The following is a 27312-nucleotide window of genomic DNA, read 5'->3' as shown; positions in this document are numbered from 1 at the left end:
CAGCTGGTAGGCATTTTCTATGGTTTGAATATGGTTTGTCCCCAGAAAAACTTGTTGAAGCTTGGTCCCCAGTGTAGAGGTGTTGGGAGGTGGTGCCTTTAAGAGGTGATGAGGTCGTTAACATGGATTAATCTCCTTCTGACAGGAATGGATGAGTTCTGGAGGGAATGGGTTAGTTCGGTGATAGGGGGTTGTTAGAAAGCGAGTTGCCTCCTGCGTTCGGTCCTTTTCCACATGCCTGCTTCCCCTTCCACTTCCCTGCCGTTTGTGACGCAGCTCGAGGGCTCACCAAAAGCTGAGCAGATGCCAGTGCCATGTTTCCTAGACCTCCCAGCCTCCAGAATCAGGAGCCAAATAAACTTTAAAAATAAATTTTCCCTGTCTCAGGTATTCTGTTTTACCAACACGAAATGGACTAAGCATTACATAAATACTTACTGTTTGGTTTAAGCTTGCCTAAGTATATATGCATTCATAAGAACACTGACAGTGTTTTTTAAATAAACTAATTAGTTAAGGGAATATAAAATACCTCCAAAGATAGAGGAGCATAACACAAGTCTGAGGTAACACTGCAGCTTTCTATATAAGGTTGAAGCAATTGGTGTACCATTTAAGGTGTTTCTCTGGTGACAGCACAAGACTGCCCTGGTCAGCAACATTCACTGACACCAGGGAAGGCATCAGAGGAGGTGTTCTGTGTTAGCAGGGCATCGGCAGCTCCGTGGTTACTCTTCGAAAAAGGGTTGTTTTTTAAAGCGTTGGAATTCAGAGGTGTAGACTGAGCATTGCTTGCCAGTTTTTCTTTGTGCACAAGTAATTGAGCACTCCATCCCCTCTTCCAAGAAATAATGGTGGCACACAGGGCATTGAACTTATTAACACCAAATTCTTACCCGCTTACCACTTGAGTTAGCATAGTCTACTACTACATCTAGTCTGTACACCCTTTTTTTTTTTTTTTTTTGAGACAGAGTCTCGCTCCATGGCCCAGGCTGGAGTGCAGTGGCATGATCTCGGCTCACTGCAACCTCCACCTCCCAGGTTCAAGCAGTTCTCCTGCCTTAGCCCCCGAGTAGCTGGGATTACAAGTGGGCACGTCCACGCCTGGCTAGTTTTTGTATTTTTAGTACAGACGGAGTTTCGCCATGTTGGCCAGGCTGGTCTCAAGCTCCTGGCCTCCAGTGATCTGCCCGCCTCGGCCCCCCGAAGTGCTGGGATTACAGGTGTAAGCCACCACGCCCAGCCTGCACACATTTAAAGAATATTTTCTACATCAGTCTTGAGAACAAACATCAGCCTCATGGAGAAGTGCATAGCAGATGAGCTTCTAACAGAGTTTATCTGCTTTTTCATTTTTAAAATCTATTTTGTCAGGTAATCTTACCAAAAAAAGAAGGCCTCCCATGAACCTTAGTCCAAGCCCCATTGCTTTCATCCATCTGGCCAAACTTCAGAAATGTCCAGGTTGTCCTGAAGAACATGGAGACTCCTCCCAACACGCTCGACGCTTGGAATTGGTCTTTGTCGTTTTCCGTTTCACTGCAATCCATACCACCCTGCTTCTGAGGACCTAAACTTGTTGGGGCATGGACTTTGTTCTTTGCCTTGGCACTTTCTTCCCTTCTTTAAGGCTCATGTACACATGAAGCTTCAAATACCTAATTGTACTCAAACCTTTTAAAGCCTTGTTTAAAAAGAGGAATCTGCTTTATTATAAAATGTAGAACTACTTCTTCCCATAGATGATGCTGAGATGCCTAATTCTTCTCAGCACAGCTTGAACAATCAATCCGTCAAGAGCTGTGTTTTCTGTTGCCCTGTTACCCGTAGATTTGCCCCTGGGCACAATGCATGGAGAAGGCTCCAGGGAGGCTGAATGTGGAGATGGTTTTGCCTAAAGTTGTCACATACGTGCCAAAGAAACCATCAAGCCCCAGATGTGTCAGTAACCTTACAAAGACTCTCATTTTTCTGAGGAACCAGTTGTAGTTTGTCACTTTTTGAAAGAGACTTTCATGTTAAGTGTTTAGGCAAGAATTTTTTGGTGGGGAAGGGGTGGAGACAGAGGCAGGTGGAACAAAACTCCTGAGGAGACGGGGAGAGAAGCACTGCCCAGAAGCTGGGCTTTCCCCATGGCTTCCTATTTGCTCGGCCTTCGTTTTTGTGAGTCCTTGCACAAACAGACTGAATACCTGGATTATGCCCTCATCTGGACTCAAATACACATACATTACATACCCTTTTCTCCCTAATCAGCCTGACACATTCCTTTGTTGGTAAATGGTTCCAAAGCAAACACTGTCAGGGCACCTAATTAGCAGGTTTGTGGGCTGCGCTTGGCAGTCTTGTTACATCCTGTTCAACAATAGAGAACAACAGCCTTGGCTAGGCCGGGCTTCAGGGAGGGAGCAGCTTCCCCCAATGTATATGCCATTTTTTAATGATATTTCCTTTCTGTGGCTTTTCTTGGGAAGCAGCCACTCAGTGAGTATTGCAGTGAGGTGTGGGATCCTAGAAGCAGCTAAAGGAAACTTGTGCTCCTCTGTAGAGCACCTTTTCAGAGGAGCTGTTTGTTTCTAATCGTTCTTTTCTTTCTCTGGAATTGAAGAGGAACTTTCTCAGTGGTTCTCTAATACCAATGGTGGAGGACCAGACTCCCGCTTGTGTTTTAGAATTATAAACCAACAGAGATAGAAGGGACTGTGGGGACCCTTTAGACATTTTGGAGGTGGGAAACTTGAAGCCCAGACAGCTCACATGTCTTGTGCATGGCAGAGGCAGGGTGATGACTCCCCAGATGGAATTTGACCCTTCTTCAGCTCTGACTGCCCACTCCTAAGTGTGTTTATTGTGTCAATGACAGTTTTCTTTAATGAAAATGCTTCAGCACAATGCTAGTTTTTCTGGATTTTAAACTTTGGTCAAAGAGTAACTTGGTAAATAACATTTCACCTTGGCCTGGTGGCTTCTGTATTCACACGTCAAAATGTTTCAGAATGTCTGCTAACATAGCTGAGACTTTTGTGAAACCCTCAGGGTTGACCTGGCCCTTTATGCCAGTAAGCCACTTGATAAATATGGTGCATTTATAAACACAGTCCTAGCTGCTGAAGCCACCATTGTGTTTTGAGGCCATCTGGTCACTTGAATAAATGGCTGTCACCTAGATACATTTCTTACCAAGCTTCTAGTTAGGTGTCTGGTTAATATTGTGTTGATCATCTTAGCTTTGCGCATTTCAGGCAGCTTAATTTTTTTGCTGTTCATCGTTTAACTCATTTTAAGTTTCTAACTATAAAATTAGTTGATATTTATTATAGAAAATTTGAAAAGTACACAAAATTAAAGAAAATATTCTCCATTATTTCTCCATTTTTTCTATACATCTGTATTTTTAAATGAAGTTGGAATCATATTGAATATACAATTTTATATCCAGCATTTTTTATCACATTGTATCAGAACCAGAAAAATAGTCACATTTAATCTATAAACTTATATTAATGGGTACTTTTATTTATTTATTTTTTTTTTTTTTTTATTTTTTTTTTTTGAGACGGAGTCTCACTCTGTCACCCAGGCTGGAGTGCAGTGGCCGGATCTCAGCTCACTGCAAGCTCCGCCTCCCGGGTTCACGCCATTCTCCTGCCTCAGCCTCCCGAGTAGCTGGGACTACAGGCGCCCGCCAACTCGCCCGGCTAGTTTTTTTGTATTTTTTAGTAGAGACGGGGTTTCACCAGATTAGCCAGGATGGTCTCGATCTCCTGACCTTGTGATCCACCCGTCTCGGCCTCCCAAAGTGCTGGGATTACAGGCTTGAGCCACCGCGCCCGGCCTATAATGGGTACTTTTAAAGGAAAAAAAATTTTTTTTTTTTTTTTTTTTTTTTGAGACAGGATCTGGCTCTGTCATCCAGGCTGGAGTGCAGTGGCACCATCTCGGCTTGCTGCAACCTCTGCCTCCCAGGCTCAAACGATCTTCTCACCTCAGCCTGCCGAGTAGCTGGGGCTACAGGTGCTCTCCACCACGCCCAGATAATTTTTGTATTTTTTTGTAGAGATGGGTTTTCACCATGTTGCCCAGGCTGGAGGAAAAAAATTTTAATTGACTCTAAAATCATTAAGATCCATCAAATAAAACACAAGCACGCCAGTCCATAAAAAGATCACTGGGCCGGGCGCAGTGGCTCACGCCTGTAATCCCAGCACTTTGGGAGGTCAAGGCAGGTGGAACATGAGGTCAGGAGTTCAAGACCAGCCTGGCCAATATGGTGAAACCCCATCGCCACTAAAAATACAAAAATTAGCTGGGTGTGATGGTGGGTACCTGTAATCCCAGCTACCTGGGAGGCTGAGGCAGAGAACTGCTTGTACCCGGGAGGCGGAGGTTGCAGTGAGCCAAGATCATACCACGGCATTCCAGCCTGGGCAACAGAGCAAGACTCCATCTCAAAAAAAAAAAAAAAAAAAAAATCACTGGAATAGGAACAAAGAAGTCTCGATGTCATTCCTAGCCACTAACTTGTTGTGTGACCTTTGACAAGCCACCACTCCTCTGGACCTTCATAGCAGGCATATGGCACTGTTTTAAGCTTTTATTGACAAAAGGAGTAAGATCTTGGCTTCCGCTCCATTGCTCAGCATTTTGTATTTGTGTTTGATAGTTTGTCATGATGTCAGTAAAGTTGGCTGATTTTTATTCTATTTACCAAAAGGGATTTAGATACAAATCCAAATTGCAATTCAGTCCACCGTTTTGAAATAATGTAAGCACCATGAGGAAATAGACTTTTTATATTTTGGTCACTGCTCTAAGACAACACTTAGTAACTGCTCAATAAATAATTCATGAATGAATAGAGCGTTTGCTTTATTCTGTAATTTTAACTATAATCTGTAGTTATTAACATATTTTCTTTTAAATGGCTTTTAAAGTGATTTCAGGAAATTCATTATTTAAGTAGGCATTACCAAGATATGTGACTTTGTTGAGTGATGGCTAACATTCTTATCATATGTTAGAGACAGATGTGTTTTACTTGGTCAATGGAGACTTTAATGTCAGGAGAGAGATGATGTAAAAAATGTAAGCTTTGCTAAGCTACTCAGATAATTTCATTTTCAAAACATCTTTTAGGTCGGTTCTTAGCATGTGCTTTTTCTTCCCCATGGGACTGTAAATAAGTAACCTGAACACACAATAGGGAAGAGAAGGAGTATTTACCTTTCCAAACAAAATGTGTTGACTTTTCGGACTGACCAAAATGTTCTGAAATGAACTGTTCTATGCTTTAGAATTACAAAGGATACAATAGTATCTTGGTTTTGTCAACATATGTTTGTTATTTTTGAGACTTCTTTCATACAACCAATTATAAGAGTACAAATAGTAATACCTCATTAAATTCGTCTTTCAAAAAAATCTTTTTTAAGTATCTAATATATATTATCACACCTTTACTAAGCCCCTGCAGAATTCTGAGTATTTAAACCACTCAACAATGCTACTTCAGGAAACATCTTCACAACTATCTAGAGCTACCATTAATAATTATCTTTTCAGCTCCTGATGCTTTCAGAGCACTTAAAATAGAGAGAAAGGTGCAGCCCGTGTTAACTCTGTGTACGAAGTTATACCAGAGCATAGAACGTTTGTAGAGCCGGGGGAGCTTAGCAATGTTCTGCCCGTGTCTCCCACCTCCTTGGAAGCCAGAATCCCCCTCCAAACCACACCTGGAGCTACTGGAAGATTCAGGCTGCTGAATCCTTTCTGCCCTACCCTCTTGTCACGCAGTAGCGCTGAAATCTGGGAACCCACAAACCAGCCGGAGGGGGTAAAGGATTCTGCCCCCTACCTTTAACTAGTCTCACTTACGGTGGTGGTTGATGTGCAGTTGGGATCATCACCACCACATTTAATGGGGAGAATTTTGTAGCCTTTTGATGAGAAAACAAGGGAAGATAGCATTAAAAAGTAATTCATATGACAAATAAATGTGTGAATTGTTATTTTATAAAACCAATAGCATGATAGAGTACACAAATAATGAACCTGGTTCAAAGACTGCCTTGGAAATATTGGAAGCCACTAACTTGAACTGATTTAACTTAGACTGAAAGATCTAGTTTGGCTCTGAGAATTGGGAGGTTGAAGTATCTTAAGACCATTCTTTGAGAATGGAGTTAAGTCCTACTTTTTTTTTCTTTTTTTTTTTTTTTTTTTTTTGAGACAGGGTTTTACTCTGTTGCCCAGACTTGAGTGCAGTGGCACTATCAGGGCTCACTGCAACTTCCACCTCCCAGGCTTAGGTGACCCTCCAGCCTCAGCCTCCCAGGTAACTGGGACTACAGATGCACGCCACCATGCTTGGTTAATTTATCTGTGGAGACAAGATCTCAATATGTTGCTCAGACTGGTCTCCAACTCCTGGGCTCAAGCAATCCTCCTGCCCTGGCCTCCCAAATTGCTGGGATTACAGGCATGAGCCACCACTCCCGCCCCAAATTCCACGTTTTTTTCTAGAAAGCGAATCTTTGATGGTGGAGAGAAAGGAAATTTAAATGAAAAGACTGGGGAAAAAGCAATTTATATCAATGATTGGAAAGAAAATCTTCAAACTCTATAGATTGCAAAGAGACAAGCAAATTTCCCTTGGTAGCAGAAGACACAGGAGTCGGGGAGGGAGCACGGCATGGAATGAGCTCAGAGGCCTGAGGTAACAGCCTCTTGGGTGGAGCGTGGTTTTCCTGCAGTGCTTGAAATAAGCACCAGCTCAGGGGCTTAGGGACAGAAATGATGTGAATGTCAAAGCAGCAAGCAAGATGACTTTTCCCTTCCTCTGGCTTCCCTAAAAGCACATTTAAGATATACTGTTTAAAAGTGAGAGATCTAGTTAGGGGGACTTTAATACTTACAAAGTACCTACAAGCGGTACTCAAGTCTCCTTCTCCCAGGCTAACCCCCCCGCCATTAGTTTGTTACCTCACTTTTTCTCAGAGAGCGGTCTGGGGAGTTTGCTCAGGCAGGCTGCTACCCAAAGACAATGAAAAGGAAAAGCCCCTGGTGCCACCGGTGGCTCAACACTTTGGGAGGTCAACACTTTCGGAGGCCAAAGGAGGCCAACACTTTGTGAGGCTGAGACAGGCGGATCACTTGAGCCTAGGAGTTTGAGACCAGCCTGGGCAACATGGTGAGACCCCATCTCTCCAAAAAATACAAAAATGAGCCAGCCGTAGTGGTGTGCACCTGTAGCTTCAGCTACCCTGGTAGCTGGGGTGGGAGGGAAGATCGCTTGAGCCCAGGAGGCGGAGGTTGCCGTGAGCCGTGATCGCACCACTGCACTCCAGCCTGGGTGATGGAATGGGACCCAATCTCAATAAAACAGAAAAAACTTAGTTCTTACTTAGCACAGCTGGATGTTTCAGCCTAAGTTAGAAGCTCAAATTGGCCTCCCAATGTGACTGCTGCTCCCTTTGAGAGATTCCTTTGCTGAAATACTGCTATTTAGCCTTCTCTGTCATATTTCTGTTTTATGAGTATGTGTGGTGTTGAAAAAAATAAGGTTTTCAGTGACTTCTTACATATCAGTTTATGGCTTGTGCATGCAGCAGAACTGTTCTTGTTATTGTGACTATCGGTTCCATCCAACATTTACCAATACGCAGAATGGAAACAAAAGTTCCAACAAATGTTCTCACTAAATGAAAGGGACTGCTAAAACATGCTTTGCTGTTCCTTCTTCCCTCCTTCAATGTTAATATATATCAGGCTGAAAGCATTATTGCAGTATTTTTCCAAGGTAATACATGTTTGGTTCATGCAAAGTAGAGTAATTTTAATTATTAAAAGTGTATACATTATTAAACAATTGAACCATGTTTGCTAATTTTATAAACATATATACAATCAGTCTAATTAGTTTAACCCACCAAACTTGTACCTTTATCCTTATATAAAAATGAAAAGCATCTGAGATTTTCAGAAACTCCAATATCTAAAGCCAAGATTAATTCTTAACTACCTGAAGTGTTTATTATACAGATGCATCTCATTTTAAATAAACCTTATAAATAAAACTATAATATAAAGATTGGGGCAGTAAACTTCCCTAGTATATTTAATATACAACTATATAGAATTTGACTTCTCGAAGTTTTATGTACATGAAGGGAGACTTTCTATCAGATATAAAAATGTATTGTCAAACAATATAATGGGAATAAGGATACAAAGATCACTAGAACAAGAGTGAATCAAAAAGATTCAGAAAGTATGGAAATAGACCCAAGTAATATGGGAATTTAATCCATGATAAAGGTTGCATAGCAAATTGGTGGAACAAAAAAATGTATTATTCCATAAAAGGAATTGGGAACTAATTAGCCATTTGGAAAAAGAAAAATAATGCTGCCCATACTCCTTACATCAAGATAAATTCTAGATGGATCAAAGATTTTAATGTAAAAATAAATGAAGCCCACAAAGTACTAGAAATGTACTAGAAAGAAACAGTGGTGAATATATATATATATATATATATATATATATATATATATATATATATATTTATATATATTTTTTGAGATGGAGTCTCGCTCTGTCACCCAGGCTGGAGTACAATGGCGCAACCTTGGCTCACTGCAACCTCCACCTCCGGGGTTGAAGCCGTTCTCATGCCTCAGCCTCCCAAGTAGCTGGGATCACAAGCGCACATCACCACGCCTGGCTAATTTTTGTATTTTTAGTAGAGACAGGGTTTCACCATGTTGGTTAGGCTGGTCTCAAACTCCTGACCTCGTGATCCACCCACCTCAGCCTCCGAAAGGGCTGGGATTACAGGCGTGAGCCTCCACTCCTGGCCTATTATTTTTAAAATATTAAAGTGTGAAAGGACTTTCTAAGCCATGGAAGCAAAATGCTTTTAAATACATAAAAAGTTGTCCGGGTGCCTGTAATCGCAGCACTTTGGGAAGCCAAAGCAGGTGGATCACTTGAGGTCAGGAGTTTGAGACCTGCCTGGCCAACATGGTGAAACCCTGTCTTTACTAAAAATACAAAAATTAGCCAGGCGTGGTGGCGCACACCTGTAATCCCAGCTACCTGAGAGGCTGAGACATGAGAATCACTTGAACCCGGGAGGCGGAGGTTGCAGTGAGCCGAGATCACACTATTGCACTCCAGCCTGAGTAACAGAGACTCTGTCTGAAAAACGAAAACAAAAACAAAAACATAAAAAGTGTTAAATGCTTAAAATTCTATAGGTAAAGACAAACACAAACAGGAAACTTGGAGAAATAATTTCAACACATGACGAAGTATTGATTTCCTTAATATGAAAGATATATTTAAAAATTAGTAAAATAGCCAGGTGCGGTGGCTCACACCTGTAATCCTAGCACTTTGGGAGGCCGAGGTGGGTGGATCACGAGGTCAGTAGATCGAGACCATCCTGGCTAACATGGTGAAACCCCAACTCCACTAAAACTAAAAATAAAAAATCAGCTGGGTGTGGTGGCATGCGCCTGTAGTCCCAGCTACTGGGGGAGAGCGAGACAGGAGAATCGCTTGAACCTGGGAGGCGGAGGTTGCGGTGAGCCGAGATCGCACCATTGCACTCCAGCTTGGGCGACAGAGCGAGACTCGGTCTCAAAAATAAATAAATAAATAAATAATAAAAATTTGTAAAATATCAATAGAAAAAGGTTGGAGAACATGAACCGATTTACTGAAAGAATATGCAAATGGCCAAAAACTGCATGAACAACTCCATATTATAATTAAAGCAAAATTAGATTTTAACCTATGATGAGAAAATATTAATAGATATAAAATGTAAAGTCCTATGTAAAAACAATAGTTGGCCGGGCATGGTGGCTCACACCTGTTATCACAACACTAGGGGAGGCCAAGGCAGGAGATCCACTGAAGCCAGGAGTTTGAGTGCAGCCTGGTCAATATAGCAGAAACTTGTCTCTACAAAAACAATGTTTTCTTTAATTAGCCAGTCGTAGTGGCACACACTTGTAGTCCTAGCTATTAATACTTGGGAGGCGGAGGTGGGAGGACCCCTTGAGTCCAGCAGTTCGAGGCTGCAGTGAACTATGATCACACTTGCACTCCAGCCTGGGCAACAGAGCAAGACCCTGTCTCTAAAACAAAAAACAAAACCCACATTAGTTAATATCACCTCCTATTTTCATTTTGCAAAGTTCATATTTTTTGTTTTAAATATATTATATGACAAATAAGAGTCTTGCTGTCCTTACCAATGATTGACTTAGAAGTGTAGTTCTCAAACTTTTGTGTTCATCAGAATTCCGAGGAGGACTTGTTAAAATACAGATTGCTGGGCCCCACCCCAGAGTTTATGATTCACTAAGTCTAGAGGGAGACCCAATAATTAGCCTTTATTTTATTTATTTATTTATTTAGAGACAGGGTCTCACTCTGTTGCCCAGGCTGGAATGCAGTGGCACCATCATGGCTCACTGCAGCCTCAACCTCCCAGTCTCAAGCAATCTTCCCACCTCAGCCTCCCCAGGAGCTGGGACCACAGGTGTGCACTACCATACCCAGCTAATTTTTTTCTATTTTTGTAGACATGGGATCTCCCTATGTTGCCCAGGTCTTGAACTCCTTTCTAACACATTCTCTAGTGATGCTGGCTTGGCTGCATCACATTTGGTCCAGGGACCACACTTTCAGCACAACCAGCCTAGAATAAATTGAGTATTAGAAAATTATAGTTACCATCTTTTAAGAGCATTGTCTTAGAGAGACAAATAGAATAATCTAAAGTAATGGCAAAACAGTTTAGGTATTTTATTTAAATGCCTTTCTCCTAAATTTACATCAGTAACCAGTAACTTATTCCTAAGCAACTAATCATGCTGCTCATAAAAAGAAATAATAATGTAACAGGAAGATACGCACCCAAGACTCTGAATGGGACTCTATTATTTCTTTTTAAAAGACTTACCTCAAAAACTTGCCAGCTAAATGTTTCAATTTTACATTAAAAAGGTAGACTGGTAAATCATGAGAAGTTCATATGTAACCCAACATCATTTGTTTGAATCTGCATTGGCCTAATAATCTCATATTCACTCCCTTCATCTTAGATGTAGCAAGACAATTCTAAACACCCCTTGGGCTCTTAAGCATTTTAAACCACTTTAGGAATTTCTACAGAAAACCATTTCTCTTGTTTATAGTTCTCTATGGCTACAATTATAATATAGTCTAGCTTTTTCCCAGAAATGGTTGAAAATGTTTAAATCCTCCATCAGTTCCTTTACTTTGTCTAATATTAAACAGATTTGCCTAAACACCAAGATGGGTATTTGTTTCTTGAGAATTATATTAATTACCAGATGAACCTTAAAATAAAAACTTAGAAGCATCAGAAATATTCATTTTCCCTATCCCAAGAAAACTATTTCATCAAGGTGAAATCTATTATAATTTTATACACATTCTTAGAATATAACTGAGAAGTTCAGTCACCATCCACAAATTAGCAAGAAGCACTCATTAAGCATTTGCACAAAAGATGACAGTGAGTTAACGTCCCCAGTAGGGTAGCAAAATTAACAAATGAATTAATTAACCCTTATTTACATTCTATTTTAAAGCCAAGATTTAAGTAAAGCTTTTGTCAAAGTTATTTAGCTGAACTTGGTTTACAAACTAAAAGTGCAAATGCTTTGTGGGCTGCCATCAGGGAAAGCCTCTCCTTAATTAACTCTGGGGCTTAACGTGTAGATAAAAAGATCATTGCAGGACATACCAATTGTTCTTCCCGGATTTGGGTCTTAGCAGGTATTTGGGCACGTGTTGAGTAACTTAAAGGACCAAGTTGCTAGTAACAGAAATAGGGCCACATTCACGAGAACACTGGAATCAAGTAGGCTTACTAGCTCTGGAACCAGATAAACCTCCAGTTATTATATTATATATTATATTATATTATATCTATTATTTTCTTACTGACTGACTTAATAAAAATGGAAAAATTGCTCACGCCTGTAATCTCAGCACTTTGGGAGGCCAAGGCAGGTGGATCACCTGAGGTCGGGAGTTTGAGACCAGCCTGACCAACATGGAGAAACCCCGTCTCTACTAAAAATACAAAAAATTAGCCGGGCGTGGTGGCACATGCCTGTAATCCCAGCTACTCAGAAGGCTGAGGCACGAGAATCACTTGAACCCAGGAGGTGGAGGTTGCAGTGAGCTGAGATTGTGCCACTGCACTCCAGCCTGGGCAACAAGAATGAAACTCTGTCTCAGGGAAAAAAAAAAAAAAGAGAGAACTCAGGCACAGTGGCTCACGCCTGTAATCCCAGCATTTTGGAAGGCCAAGGCAGGCAGATCACGAGGTCAGAAGTTTGAGACCAGTCTGACCAACATGGTGAAACTCCGTCTCTACTAAAAATACAAAAATTAGCTGGGTGTGGTGGCACGCGCCTGTAATCCCAGCTACTCAGGAGGCTAAGGCAGGAGAATCACTTGAACCTGGGATGCGGAGGTTGCAGTGAGCTGAGATCGCGCCATTGCACTCCAGCCTGGGCGACAGAGCGAGACTTAATCTCAACCAAAAAAAAAAAAAGGGAGAACTTGCTGGGCACCGTGGCTCACACCTGCAATCCCAGCACTTTGGGAGGCCAAGGCGGGCGGATCACGAGGTCAGGAGTACAAGACCAGCCTGACTCCATCTCAAAACAAAAACAAAAACAAAAACACACACACAATGGGAGAACTGTTGTAATTTTATTTTATTTTATTTTTTTGAGATGAAGTCTCACTCTGTTGCCCAGACTGGAGTGCAGTGGTGCAATCTCGGCTCACTGCCACCTCTGCCTCCCAGGTTCAAGCGATTCTCCTGCGTCAGGTTCCCAAGTAGCTGGGATTACAAACATGAGCCACCATGCCGGCTAATTTTTGTATTTTTAGTAGAGACAGGGTTTCACCATGTTGGCCAGGCTGATCTAGAACTCCTGACCTCAGGCAATCTGCCTGCTTCAGCCTCTCAAAGTGCTGGAATTATGGCTTAATTTAGTCAGGCACGGCTAAATTAATCCTATTAATCATATTTAATTCATTTTACCTTAGAATGTCTAGTATCCTGTATATGTCTATAAGTACATGCATAGCACATAGGTTCACATGGAAGCATAAACTATACATGATATTGGCTGATTTCCTATTCAAGCAAATTAAAAATTGTTTGCTTATGTTTACTTACACAATAACAAAAGAAAACACCAACCCAAAACATTTAAATAACCAGGATCCAGTAAGTACCCTCCTTAGCTAAGAGATTTAAGTAATCATCTTGGTTTTTTGGAAAAAACAATAATAGCTAGTGACTGTATGGGGTGCCTTGCATAGTAACCATACGCAAAACTGCACTCACATGCCTGATAACGTGCACTTATTTCTGAGCCCCACCCCATTCGTTGTGGGCTCTGCAGAGTGGAAACCAGCCAAGGCTCTGCCCTGCTCTGCAGGCCTGTCCTTTTGCTTGTCAGAGATCCAACCAAACTGAAGCCTGAATTTCAATCCAAGTGAAATATCTGAGGCCATTGCCTGAGCCAAAAATAAAAATGCAGCAGGAGAAGAACCCAACATGAACATAGCAGAAGCATTTCAGTGACCTCAACACGGGGCAGGGGCCTTTAGCAGTTTCCTGTGACCTCCCTGTGTGCAGCAAGAATCTGGAAGGGTGCAGACAAAGCCATTGGGCCTGTCTCTAATTGGTCTCACATCATCAGCATTCCAGAACAGGAAACTGTCTGCAGCCAGGAATTCTTGCTTCTTTGCCATAATATTTGAGAAGCAAACCTTTTCCCCCTGCACATACTTAGTTCTGCTAGTTTGCAGCAGGTTCATTTTCCTGGTTTCAATAGCTACAATAAGAGCATCGTGTCTGGCCTATCTCTTGGTGATGGACTATTAGATTTCCAGGGTATGAACTACTTCTTCACTTGCTATGGGTCAGTAAGCTAATGTTTGGGTCAAAGACTTCATAAAATATATAGTCTCATTCCATGGTGCTTTTCTTTTTTTTTAGGCAGAGTCTCTCTCTGTCGCCCAAGCTGGAGTGCAGTGGCATGATCTCGGCTCACTGCAACCTCTGCCTCCTGGGTTCAAGTGATTCTCCTGCCTCAGCCTCCTAAGTAGCTGGGATTACAGGCATGCATATGGTGCTTTTATTGAAATTCAAAGTGAGATTTATGCTACCCCAAAATGGGGGAGATATTCCCCTGCTCCTATCCCAAGGAAGGGGACCAGTTTGACAGGGCACACACAGTTAATTAGGAGTGCTCCCAAGAGCATCCACAGAAGCCGAACTCCAGTCCCCGCTTCCTGGTCCCATGTCTTGTGGTGTATCCAGTGTTGACATGCACCCAGTTAACTCTGGTGCAGCTGTCCCAACAGTTAAAACACAAACATACTTCCACATAGGCTGGTAAATGGCTGTCGTCTCTAGCTGGCCCTCCTCGTCCCCACCCCCCCAAAAAAACTTGACAACATTTAACAATTACCTTTTTTTTGCTTGGGAAGAAGGGGTACTGATGAGGATTGGGAGAAGGCTTAAAAAGGAACCCTTAATTTTTAATTGAAATTTTATTAAATAGGGGCAAAGTCAGTTCCTTTTGGCCAAATTCCTGAGAGTCAGAGCTGTATATACTAGTTCATATAAGCTATTTCATAGCTTGATTAATCAGTGCAAATAAATAAAATAAAAAGTAATACTTTACCCCTTAAGGTTTATCTCACGCAGTCTCAGCTTATGAGTTTGAGACTCTCTGGGGAGGTGGCAAAGCTACGTTCCTACTCATTCACCCACAGACCTTGGAGCAAGACAGTTTGGAGAGAGGAGAGTGCAACCCAGAGTAGCTCCCTCAGCCCCTCAAATCCTGCACGAAATCTTCAAGTTGGAAGAAACTTTAGATATCATCTAACCCAAGCTTCTCTTTTACTTCTGTGGAGAGTGAGGTTTAGAGATAAAGTAACTTACCGAAGACCCCTATGACACCAAGGCCAACCTGGGCCGAGGACTCGGGGCTCCTCACTCAAGCTGAGGTCTCTTCTGTGCAGTAAGCACCCCATTGAAGTAGTATTGGTCTCCGTTTTATTGCAGAAGTTGTTGAAACTGGCCAGGCGTAGTGGCTCACATCTATAATCCCAGCACTTTGGGAAGCCAAGGCGAATGGATCACGAGGTCAGGGGTTCAAGACCAGCCTGGCCAACATGAGACGGTGAAACCCCGTCTCTACTAAAAATACAAAAAAAATTTAGCCGGGCGTGGTGACGGGCACCTGTAATCTCAGCTACTCGGGAGGTTGAGGCAGGAGAATCGCTTGAAACCGGAAGGCAGAGGTTGCAGTGAGCCGAGATTGCACCACTGCACTCCAGCCTGGGCAACAAGAGTGAAACTCCACCTCAAAAAAAGAAAAAAAAAAAAAAAAGTTGTTGAAACCAACTTCATAGTTGCGTAAAAGCAATTTATTTTATGAAGTAGATGTAAAAGTTTTAGCTTTGATTTGCTAGATGGCCCAGGTAGGACATAAAGAAGCAGAAAATACCACAGAGAAACAGCCCAGAGGTTCCTGGCCAAAGAGCAAATACATGGGACTAAGACGCGCTACCAAGACGGCTTTTAGATAGAATTGAAAAGTCAGGCCCGGCGCAGTGGCTTACGCTTGTAATCCCAGCACTTTGGGAGGCCGAGGTGGGCGGATCACCTGAGGTCAGGAGTTCGAGACCAGCCTAACCAACATGAAGAAACCTCATCTCTACTAAAAATACAAAATTATCTGGGCATGGTGGCGCATGCCTGTAATCCCAGCTACTGGGGGGACTGAGGCAGGAGAATCGCTTGAACCCAGGAGGTGGAGGTTGCCGTGAGCCAAGATTGCACCATTGCACTATAACCTCAAGAGCAAAACTTCATCTCAAAAAAAAAAAAAAGAAAAATCAGAGTGGGTCAATAGGGAGTGACTGAGTGATGCACAGAATTGTGTCACTGATATTGACTTCTTAAATGATGTTCTAAATGATTTCCTTTTAGGTTCGTGCGACAGCAAGTGCGGTTTTTGCCATTAGAAGTAACAGAAATCACTGTTTGGTTAATATTAATATTAGTGGTTTCAACTATTTTATCAAATGATGTGTTTAACATATGTATTTGTGAAAGTTAAATGAATAAGTACAGTACACTGGACCTTATTGGTTGGTAAGAACGTAAGCCAGCAGGTGACACTTGCAAATTCAGTATGGTGTACCTGGGTACCCCCTCTGTGATGCATTTTCCACTAGAGTAGGTCAAGGGTTGTCCACAGGGATGGTTTTGCCCTCCAGAGGCATTTGGCAGTGTTTGGAGATATTGCTGGTTGTCATAACTGGGAGGAGGGGGTGATGTGGCTACTGGCATCTAGTCGATAGAGGCCAGGGATACTGCTACACATCCTCTGATGCACAGGACACCCCATCACATCAAAGGATTATCACCCAAAATGTCAGTGGTGCCAAGGCTGAGATCCCTAGGTGTGAAAAAAAGTGAAGCAATGAATGTTTTCAAGAAGAAAAAAAAAAAAGAAAAACGCATTGGATGACTTTGGTCAATAACAAATGTCTCCCTGCAGTTACGGACACTGCAAAGGGAGGATGTCGGTCTTTGTTTGCTGTGATGTTCAGCAACATCCAGCAAGCAGTGAAACTGCTCATCGCTGGACTGGATGACTCAGAAATGAAGAAACCAGCTTTCATTTGATGTATCACACAGGAACACCAAAGGGACATTTCTCTTTCATTATCTGTTGCAATTTTCAGCAGAGATGATTACATTGGCAGATTTGCCTTATATGAAAGATGTGTTCCTGAAAAGTTGTATGTGCTAAATCATATTTTAAATATAGTCAAGGAACTCAGTGAGCACTAAGGAGGACCGATGAATCTTTTTTTTTTTTTTTTTTTTTTTGAGATGGTGTCTTGCTCTGTCGCCCAGGCTGGAGTGCAGTGGTGCAATCTCAGCTCACTACAGCCTCTGCCTCCCGGGTTTCAGCAATTCTCCTGCCTCAGCCTCCCGAGTAGCTGGGACTACAGGCACCCGCCACCATGCCCAGCTAATTTTTGTATTTTTAGTAGAGACGGCGTTTCACCATGTTGGCCAGGCTGGTCTTGATCTCCTGACCTCAGGTGATCCGCCTGCCTCGGCCTCCCAAAGTGCTGGGATTACAGGCGTGAGCCACTGCACCCAGCCAATGAATCTTTTTAAAGTAAGAAAATAAAACCCCATTCTCAAAGAGGAACACTCCCATATATTACATTTTTTAATGTAAATATTTATCCTGAACTTTACATTTTTATTACAGGGCTCCATAAATCTTATGTAAGAGAACAATTTCCCTTTCTCCTTCCTTTTCCTCCTCTTATTCTTTTCCTTTAAAGAGAAAAGGGTTGGGGGAGGGATTAACTATAGATTCTCAGAATTTGGAAAGGTCATTGATCAATCTATCCATACTACAGTTTAAAAGATACCTGCTGGGTTACAAATTGTTAGAAAATAGGATTTTGTTCTATTTTGAAATCATTAATTTTTTTTTTTTATCTCATGCTTTTTTTTCAGTTACTGACCTTTGGTTAGAAAGAGCAGGTGCGCTCAGCTCTTCCATCACCCCATGGGTGTTTGTTGCACCAGAAATATCCGATAAGACTCAATCTCTTCACTCACTGGAGCCTGGTATCAGCAGAGATAAGGGAGTGGTACTGAAGGAACCCAGGGTTTTTCCTCCTTATCAATCACTGCCCTGGGGCTACATCCCTAGGTGTATAAATCACTGACTAACCCAGCAGGGGAAAAGGGGCTGAAAGGAGGAAATTTATATGATAAAGCTACCATTAGTGTCACTTTAGTGATAGAAGGTTACAGAGGTGTGACCAGTGGGGACAAAGCCATTGCCACTAGGAAGGAGCTGGCCCAGATGAGAGAGGCTGTAGAAGACATGGGTCTGGGCCGGGCGCGGTGGCTCAAGCCTATAATCCCAGCACTTTGGGAGGCCGAGACGGGCGGATCACGAGGTCAGGAGATCGAGACCATCCTGGCTAACACGGTGAAACCCCTTCTCTACTAAAAAGTACAAAAAAAAAAAAAACTAGCCGGGCGAGGTGGCGGGCGCCTGTAGTCCCAGCTACTCCGGAGGCTGAGGCAGGAGAATGGCTTAAACCCGGAAGGCGGAGCTTGCAGTGAGCTGAGATCCAGCCACTGCACTCCAGCCTGGGCGACAGAGCCAGACTCCGTCTCAAAAAAAAAAAAAAAAAAAAAAACAGAAGACATGGGTCTGACCTTTATCCTCACTGGAAGGAGGAGGGGACTGGGAAGAGGAAGATGCTAGAGGTGACCCTGCCATGTCCAGGATAGTGCCTGTGTCAAGGAGACGGGTACTAGAGTCACCTGTGAGGGGTGGCGTCACAGCCTTTGCATAGTCCTTCCACTTACAAGTATGTTTCTCTTTATTTTTTTTTAGTTTTTTTATTTTTTTTTAATTTTTTTTGAGATGAAGTCTCACTTTGTCACCCAGGCTGGAGTGCAGTGACGCAATCTCATCTCACTGCAAGCTCCGCCTCCTCGGTTCATGCCATTCTTCTGCCACAGCCTCCCGAGTAGCTGGGACTACAGGTGCCCGCTACCATGCCCGGCTAATTTTTTTTTTTTTTTTTTTTTTGGTATTTTTAGCTGAGACGGGGTTTCACTGTGTTAGCCAGGATAGTCTGGATCTCCTGACCTCGTGATCCACTCGCCTCAGCCTCCCAAAATGCTGGGATTACAGGCGTGAGCCACAAGTATGTTTCTCATTTTAGTCTCACAGCAACCCAGTGAGTAGGAAAGGGTTCACCATGAGCAGCATTTTACAAATGAGAAAACCAAAGCGCCGAGAACTTAAGTGGTAACTTGCCCACTGTCACTCAACTACAAAGAAGGATTTGTGGTTTGACACAGGTGTTCTGATCAGAAGCCCCATGTTTCCCTATGCGATGGCTCCCTGCTCTCGTTGGGATGGCCAGGCCTCAGCCAGGCAGTGTGGCGCTCGGTAAGAGCCTTGGCTGGGCTGCCAGGAGCCCTGGGCTCCAGTCACAACTCTGTCTCCAACTCACCGTGTCCCCAGTAGGCAATCCCTAACCTCTTGGAGTCTCTTTTCTCATCTAGGCAAGGAGGGGGTTGACTGAGATGTCCTCAGGTCTCCATAGTGACATGGGTGAAGTCAGGCTGCAATGCAGCCATACAGAAGGCAGCAGGCAGCCTGAGGGGCACCCTGGCCGGAGCAGTCCTTGCTGTTTGCTAAGCACTTCCCACCACGGCCAGGAACTGGGAATACACTGCATCCATGATGTTACCTGAGGCTCGCAGCACCGCAAGAGGTGGGTGCTATGTAGTCTCCAATTAGCTGATAAGGACACTGAAGCGCAGGAAGCTCAGAAAGGCAACGTGACTTGCTTAAGGTCATTAGTCTACTCAGACTGTCACATGGAATACGATAGACTGGGTGGCTAAGACAACAGAAATGTGTTGTCCCCAGTTCTGGAGGCTGGAAGTTTCAGATCAAGGTGCCAGCAGGGTTGGTTTCTGGCGAGGCCTCTCCTCCTGGCTTGCAGAGGACCCCTTCTCTGTGTGTGCCCACATGGCGCTGCCTCTGAGGCATGCGGAGTTGGGGAGAGCAAGCTCCCCGTGCTCTTCTTCTAAGGACACTTATGAGCTTGGATCAGGGTCTCACCCTCATGACCTCATTTAATCTTTTTTTGTTTTTGAGACACAGTTTTGCTCTTGTCACCTAGGCTAGAGTGCAGTGGCATGATCTTGACTCTCCACAAACCAACACCTCCCGGGTTTAAGCAATTCTCCTGCCTCAGCCTCCCAAGTAGCTGGGATTACAGGCGTGCGTCACCACACTCTACTGATTTTGTAGTTTCAGTAGAGTCGCGGTTTCACCATGTTGGCGAGGCTGGTCTCAAACTCCTGACCTCAGGTGATCCGCTTGCTTCAACCTCCCAAAGTGCTGAGATTATAGGTGTGAGCCGCCACGCCTGGCCAACCTCATTTAATCTTAATTGCCTCCTAAGCACAGTGTCTCCAAATATAGTCACATTGTGGGTAAGGGGTTCAACATATGAATAACAGAGACACAGTTCAGTGTATAGCAGTCACACAGCCAGAAATTGATGTGAAGCTCCTTGCCGGCTCGCCTCACTTGACCCAGAGAGCTAAGCTGGGGGTAGAGCTGCTGGGTGAAGGAAGTCCTGTCTTCCTGTCCCTCCGCTGGAATAGGTGTACACGCACATACACACATACACACACACTCTCTCTCTCTTTCTCCCCCTTCCAACCCCCACTCCTCACAACAGTGTCTCTCCATCCAAGTCACTGCCTCCTCTCCAAGGTATGAGGGTGGGTAGGAAGATCTTCCTTTCACTAAGCCCTCTGGGTCCTGAATGGTGCTGGGGTAAGTCAGTGGCAGACTAGGAGATAATGTCCCCAAGACCATCCTGCACCCAGCACTGAAACTCAAGACCTATGGAAAAAGCAAAAGAAGCCTGAGGCTGAGCCCTCGGGACTGGTTCCTTCGCAACCTTCTTTGAACCCAGTCCAGTTCTGGACCCTCCCTGAATGCTGCAGGCTGAGCAAAATTACGCAGGCACAATTCCCTGGGCTCCTAGGACTTGGTACAAGTTTCCCGTTACCCTTATGGAAGGATGAAAACTCAGTCCATATCGGCAAACCACTCACTGGAGCAGCTGTATTTGAGCTTGTCAGTTACTCATTATTAAAAGCTTTGCAGACCAAATGCAGTGGCTCATGCCTGTAATCCCAGCACTTTGGGAGACCAAGGCGGGTGGATCACCTGAAATCAGGAGTTCCAGACCAGCCTGGCCAACATGGCAAAACTCCGTCTCTACTAAAAATACAAAAATTAACCAGGTTTGGTGGTGGGTGCCTATAGTCCCAGCTACTCGGGAGGCTGAGGTGGGAGGATCACGTGAGCCCAGGAGGTGGAGGGTGCAGTGAGCTGAGGTCACACCACTAGACTCCAGCCTGGGTGACAGAATGAGACACTATCTCCAAAAAAATAAATAAATAAATAAAAACTTCGCTGTAAAAACAAGTTATTCAGACTCCCGTGCAGGTTTCCACCAAGCCGAACAACAAACGAGTCATCCACCTGGAATGTTTCCTCTCTACAAATGACAATATCTGTCATATTGTTGGGAAAATGTGTTCTCCCCACTGTCTCCTGCTTTAATGTTCACGCTCATGTTATAAAAGTAGACTTACAAAGGTAGGAGGTTTTTCCTAATTTTTAAAAAACTCACAAGATTTCATAGACCACAGGATGTCATTCAGAAAATGAAAATGTGTCATTTTATCTTTTCAAACTGTCAAATAAAGGCAGCTAGTTAACAGAGAACCACTTAGCTCGTGTTAACGGATGTAGAAAGCTACCTTGCCACAGATGTAACGCGGTGGCTGTCACTGGTGTGCCAAGCGTTTTCACGAGGCACTCCCCCCTCATTTCTAGGGTGACTTCACCCTAGAGTCACCGCCCCACTCCCTTCTCAATGGAGAGCTTCTGGTGCTCTGTCCATTGTCACTATAACCAGAATTGCTGGGTGACTGCGGACTCCCCCCCACTCATAAGCCTTAGTTCAGATCAGAAAAGCAAAAATGTTTTTCAAGTGAAATTCAACCTTGAGCATTTCGGAAAAGCAAACAGTTCATTTCAGTGAGTCATTTCTCTTCCCATTGGCACGGTTGTCCAGAACAGTAGATTCTGCCGCCAGCTGCACCCGAGGCCACAGGGCTTCCCGTTTGTCTTGCTGGCTTCAGTCTTGCTCATCATATCCATGGTTGCCTTTTGCAGGTGTGAAAGCTGTGGAGCCGTTTTCCATTCTGAATGCAAAGAAAAGTCTGTCCCCTGCCCGAGGTGTGTTCGCCGAGAGCTGCAGAAGAAGCAGAAGTCTTTCTGGCAGAGACTGAACATGGACGAGAGTCTGGAGGAGGCCTGCACCATGTTCGAGCTGTCCTACCAGAACACCTGACTCCGGCCAACCCGAAGGCCGGGGATGCGCCAATCAACAATCCATCAGCCCCACAGCGGCTTCCTAACTAGCCAGTTAGACCCCTTTGGAAGAAGAGTATGTCTCCTCTTCAGCTAGATATAGAGAGAGATATATATTTATTTATATATGCACAAATACCTATATGTCCTGTACGTATGCTCTGTGTACATCATTGTCCAAACAATCCACAGAACCTCTGTGGCTTGAGAAACTACCAATAGCTGGATTACACTTAGCCAAGAATTTCAGCTGCTTGCTCCCAGACAAAACGTGGTCTACACAATGCTTTATAGTTCAGACGTTTTTTTCTGTCTCTCGGGACATTTTATTACCCAAGACACAAGAGGAAGCATTTCCTGCACAAAACAGTGATTTAGGTTATTTTTGTGTTATTTATTTTTAGCCTTCACAGAGGCTGAAGTAACTGAGGCAGGCACCCATCATCATCTGTTTCATAAGAAAACCTTCAAAACACAAGAGACGGCTGGGTCCTTCCAGGACCTGCTGTCCCTGGCGCTCCCGCCTCAGTTCCTCCCGCAGAGGCGGGGAATCACCTAAGCAGAGCCGAATGGCTGGAAACAGGAGCCAAGCTCCCTCTGACAGAAAGCATACACCCCTAATTTATGAGGAGAGCTGGTTCTGGTTTTGAAGTTAATCTCAGAAGTTTTTTCCCCGAGAAGAGAAGAAACCTCTGCGACCAATAACTGCGTGTTGTCCGTCTGTTTGCCGTACGAATCCCAACACCTGCCTGATGATGTGACACTCCACCATGTTTTCCAGGCTGTACACATGGCTTTCTGAAGAACAGCTTTCAACGGGTGACCATGGTTGGTATTTATGATTCTCGTGATGCTGGCCGGAGGAAATGTCCTGGGATTGTTATTAAAGACATCGGCGTGTAGACTGGTAGATAGGGCTGTATGGTACGTATATTCACAGAGAGGGTCGTTTTAGTTTCTTTTCTCAGAATCCTGTGTAGGCAGTTCCTACCTATTCGTTTTAAGTGCTTTATTTCTCATTGTTCTTCCTGCACTTTCATTTTGACCTTTGTCAATGTGACCGTTCCTGCTTTCTCATTTTTTTGTTTAAAAAATCAGAGTAATGTAGAACTTCAAAATATCAACTTTGGACTATTAAGAAAATACCAAACTTACAAGTATAATTAATGAATTAGATCTAATATTATTTAAATAAATATGTATATACACACACACACATATAATTGCCACCTTGAAGTAAAGCAAAGAGTGCTAAAATAAACAATAGGAGTAAGAGAGAGAGCTGCTTTGCCATTCGGCAGGTAGCGTTCGCCCGCTGCAGTGCCCTTGGAAGAGCGCGTGGCAGTCACTGTGACCAAAACGGCAGGTAGGATAGCCCTGGGACCCTGACAGCTCCCATTCTTTCCCCTTAACTCTCTCTAGAGCAGGAAAAGACATTTATAATGAAACAGTTCTCAGTAGACGTTATGAGAAGATTCTGTATCTTTCGTGCTGAGCAGATGCCTTCTATGTCTTCATAGTTTAGTAGTTTTGCTGCTATTAGGATCAGTGGCTCACAAAATACTTGGTACATTCAACCCCATTGCTCCTTTCCCCCACACCCCGCTTCCCCAAGACCCCAACTCATGATACTTCCGTCCATCTAGAGATGTGACATTTCAGACTGACTTTCATGCAGTTAGATGTAAGCATTTTACCTCTCAACCCACACCAGTTCCTTTGGCCCCAAACCACACATTTCACCTTAATAGCTCAGCACCACACATGCATTTATTTTCTGACTATACAGTAGCAGCAACCAAGGCTTGAAAACTTGCTAAAAGGCCAGGGCCCTATTCATGAGACGCCTCACGGTGCCTTTTACCCTTAGAAAAGCAGGTTGACTTTACCCCCACTCTAGTTAAAGAGAACGTTGCGCACAAAAGAAAAAGGGTGGAAAATCTCAAACACTTGGCAACAGGCAAACAAATTTGATCATCTCCTTTCCTCCTCCCCTTGGTAAAATACAGTATTTATATTTTCCAGCCTCAGAGAAGATAGCAGAACATGATCTTTCACAAGAGAATTATAGACCTGCTTATTATAAAACAGATGTGCTCCCATGGCAAAGTGCCTTCTCCCTCCGCCCCCAGTTCCCTGTCACTGTAGCTTACTTTTGCCTTCGCTGTAATTAATGTATCCGTGATTCCAACTGTCAGCGAGGCCGTTCCCAGCACACTGCATCTGGAGACCTGAAGTGCAGGGCCATCTCCTCCCCTTGTAACAAGTCTGCCCGACGTACAGAATTTCCTCTCCTAGCTCACAGGCACCCAGGGTCATACCTGCCGAGAGTCAAGGGCGAAATTCTGGATCCCTGTTCAAAACATCTTTGTTTTCACCAGTCCCCATTCAGAGGGCCCTGCTAAATATGAGCAGTCCCTGTAAACTCCTAACGAGGACTTTCCACCCACATCATTTTCTACTTATTTTCAAAAGCGAAAAAAAATCGATGTGTTATCACTATCAGCTACCCAGAGCTGGATCCATGTCCAGCTACTCCTGTTTCCTCTCCTTTTCATACAACCCTGACAGCTTGGTCGGTGCCAGCCACAAGCCTGTGACATTCTCTGCCACCACCACCAAAATCTGATAGGACAGAGTGGAGCCAGCTTAGGAGTTGGGTCTGCCATGAAAATTCAGAATTGCTGTTTTCAGCCCAGAATGCCTTGGCGCACATGAACGCCCTTACTGTTTTCAACTCTAACAAATTATTTGGTGCACTGTTAGGTAATTGTTCCACTGCTTAGAAACTGTCGAAACAAAAGCAAATCTGTGGATTACCACCTCTTTCAGACCCAACTAATACCTGCTTTTCCTTGTGTTCCATTTTTCATCCCATATTAAATATCTTGCACATAAAACATGAAAAAATGGCCAATTAATCTCCCGGAGCTGGCAGCTGACTCCGGGGAACCGCTTTTTGCTGAAAGGCTCACTCCCTAGTGTATCACTTGAGGAAATCCCTCCTAAAAGTGCCAGAAACTCATGTGTGAGATCGTCCAACCCTGGTGAAATGTTGGCATCTAACCCCGCAGTAAAGAAGCCAGTTCCTAAAATAGACCTCATTTTGCACCGCGGCAGGAAGGCCACAAAGTACTTAAAAAGCAGTCAACTGGAATGGGAGTAGTGTTCTTTCCAGGCCCGCTTTTTCCAAAGTTAAAAGCCTCTTTATATGAAAACCGTGTAAACTCTCAGCGGCCCCCTTTGCTTCACTGCCTTTTCTAGGGACTGCACCATAGTCATTTTTACGTCTATAGTGCTAAAGTGTCACCTAGTTAGGAGCTTTACCATTGGATTCACTGAGAGGGCCATCACTTTTGATTCTTCTAGAGTAGGCCTCCACCAAGAAGGGAATACGTCTAATACTTGGGATCTGTGGTTTGCAACACAAGTGATATCCTTCAGACTCCTGAAAAGGGACTATGCCGTGACTTCCTTCCGGCTGCAGTGAGATCCGAGGTGTTTATACCACGCTAGTTGCCGAATGCAGCCTTTGCTCAGCCAGAGTGTGTCGTTTGACGGAGCCTGGCCTCTGTTTTTGTCTCTGTGTGTCGTGTGTACACACTGAACGTGGACATTGGATAGTTATTTTCTGTGCTTCCTCAGAGAGGCTGGGCTTGCAAACCTGGGAGTTGGTTCTCTACCCATTGGCTAAAAAAGGCCGTCCATAAATTAATTTTGATGCCACACACACTGAACATTTTCTGCAGAGGGGCATTAGCAGAGGAAGTAGAGGGCATTCTGCTCCTCCTTTAGAGTCAAGCCAATGCTGTTGCTCGTGTGTTTGTGCAGAATTATTCATCTCCGTTGATCTGACACTCTCCTGAAATCACTAGATTATGAAACAAATCTTCACCTCCTGATTCCAATACTGCCTGGTTTCAACACAGGGGTTTTTTTTATTTTTTTTTACTTCTCCTAGTAAATAGAGATGTGTATAACTTTTGCCCACTTTATTTCTTGAGTTTGCTGCACCACTTCTTTTCTTACTCTGAAATAATGTGAAAATGTGGAAAGGTTGGAGCAAGACTGAAACAGCCCCCCTCCTTGGCATGACCTGAATCCGTAGCGGCACTCTCCGTTTCCCCTGCCTCCGTGTCACTTGTTAGTGACAGGCATTAGGAGCTTCATATGTCGCACACCTTGTACCACTCTTCCGACCCTGAGTCAAGTAGGTCGAATCCAGTGACGCGTGAATAAGCTCTGCTGAGTTAATGTAAACAGACAAGTGTTGATTTCTGTCACGTGGAACGGTGTTTCGACAGTTAAGTCTAGCACCCAGCAGTGTCCTTTAGTCTAGCACCCAGCAGTCTCCTTATTGGTAGACGATTCTAATTTCATTGGATTCAAAAATCTCTGACTCAAGGGTCTTTCCTTAGTGCTTTTTAATGGATGCATGGGTGAGGCAAAATCCAAGTCGTTGTTAAACTCTAGGTAAAAGACAAGAGTATGGGATACCCTCCTAAGCATGCCGGTAGTTGTCAGTTTTATTTAAAGTGGGTTCCACTTGGCCAGGATTGGTGGCACGCCTGTAATCCCAGCACTTTGGGGGCAGGAGTTTTAAGACCAGCCGGGCCAAAAAATGGTGAAATCAGGTCTCTACTAAAAGTACAAAAATTAGGCTGTGCGTGGTGGCTCATGCCTGTAATCCGAGCACTTTGAAGGCCAAGGTGGGTGGATCACTTGAGGTCAGGAGTTTGAGGCCAGCCTGGCCAACATGGTGAAACCCCCTCTTTACAAAAAATACAAAAATTAACCAAGCGTTGTGGTGGATGCCTGTAATCCCAGCTACTTGGGAGACTGAGGCAGGAGAATCGCTTGAACCTGGGAGGTGGAGGTTGCAGTGAGCCAAGATCGCGCCACTGCACTCCAGCCTGGATGACAGTGCAAGGCTCGGTCTCAAAAAAAAAAAAAAAAGGTTCCAAATGATCATGTTTTGTGGCACTGTCCTCGTAAGTGGCCACTGGTGTGACAGAAGGCATTGCTAAACTCAAGTGAGACAACTGCTATTTTGCTTCGGATTGTCCCGGTGAAAAGGGAAGCCATTGACTGCTCGTCTTGTTAGAAAGACAAGACATTGAATGAAGTTCAAGACGTTGAATGAAGCTGGTTGTTGCCCAGAGTAGAAGATTCAGGCATCTACAGCAACTCACAG

General features: G+C 43.9%; 1 protein-coding gene across 5 annotated transcripts in view; it reads left to right on the top strand.

Annotated features, from left to right (window-relative positions):
• Positions 1-26592, top strand: part of PLEKHM3 (pleckstrin homology domain containing M3) — a 206879-nt gene extending 180287 nt beyond the window's left edge. For all 5 annotated transcript variants that reach the window (XM_009182899.4, XM_031651488.1, XM_021923918.2 and 2 more), the window contains one exon: positions 21921-26592. In XM_009182899.4, coding sequence (XP_009181163.1) covers positions 21921-22098 — 178 coding nt within the window. In that variant the 3' untranslated portion in view covers positions 22099-26592. The remainder of the gene's footprint in view (positions 1-21920) is intronic.
• Positions 26593-27312: the final 720 nt, after the last annotated feature.

Source organism: Papio anubis, chromosome 10, assembly GCF_008728515.1.
Source record: "Papio anubis isolate 15944 chromosome 10, Panubis1.0, whole genome shotgun sequence".
Classification (NCBI taxonomy): Eukaryota; Metazoa; Chordata; class Mammalia; order Primates; family Cercopithecidae; genus Papio; species Papio anubis.
Note: the sequence above shows the minus strand (reverse complement) of the source record. Positions and strands in the feature narration are given on the sequence as shown.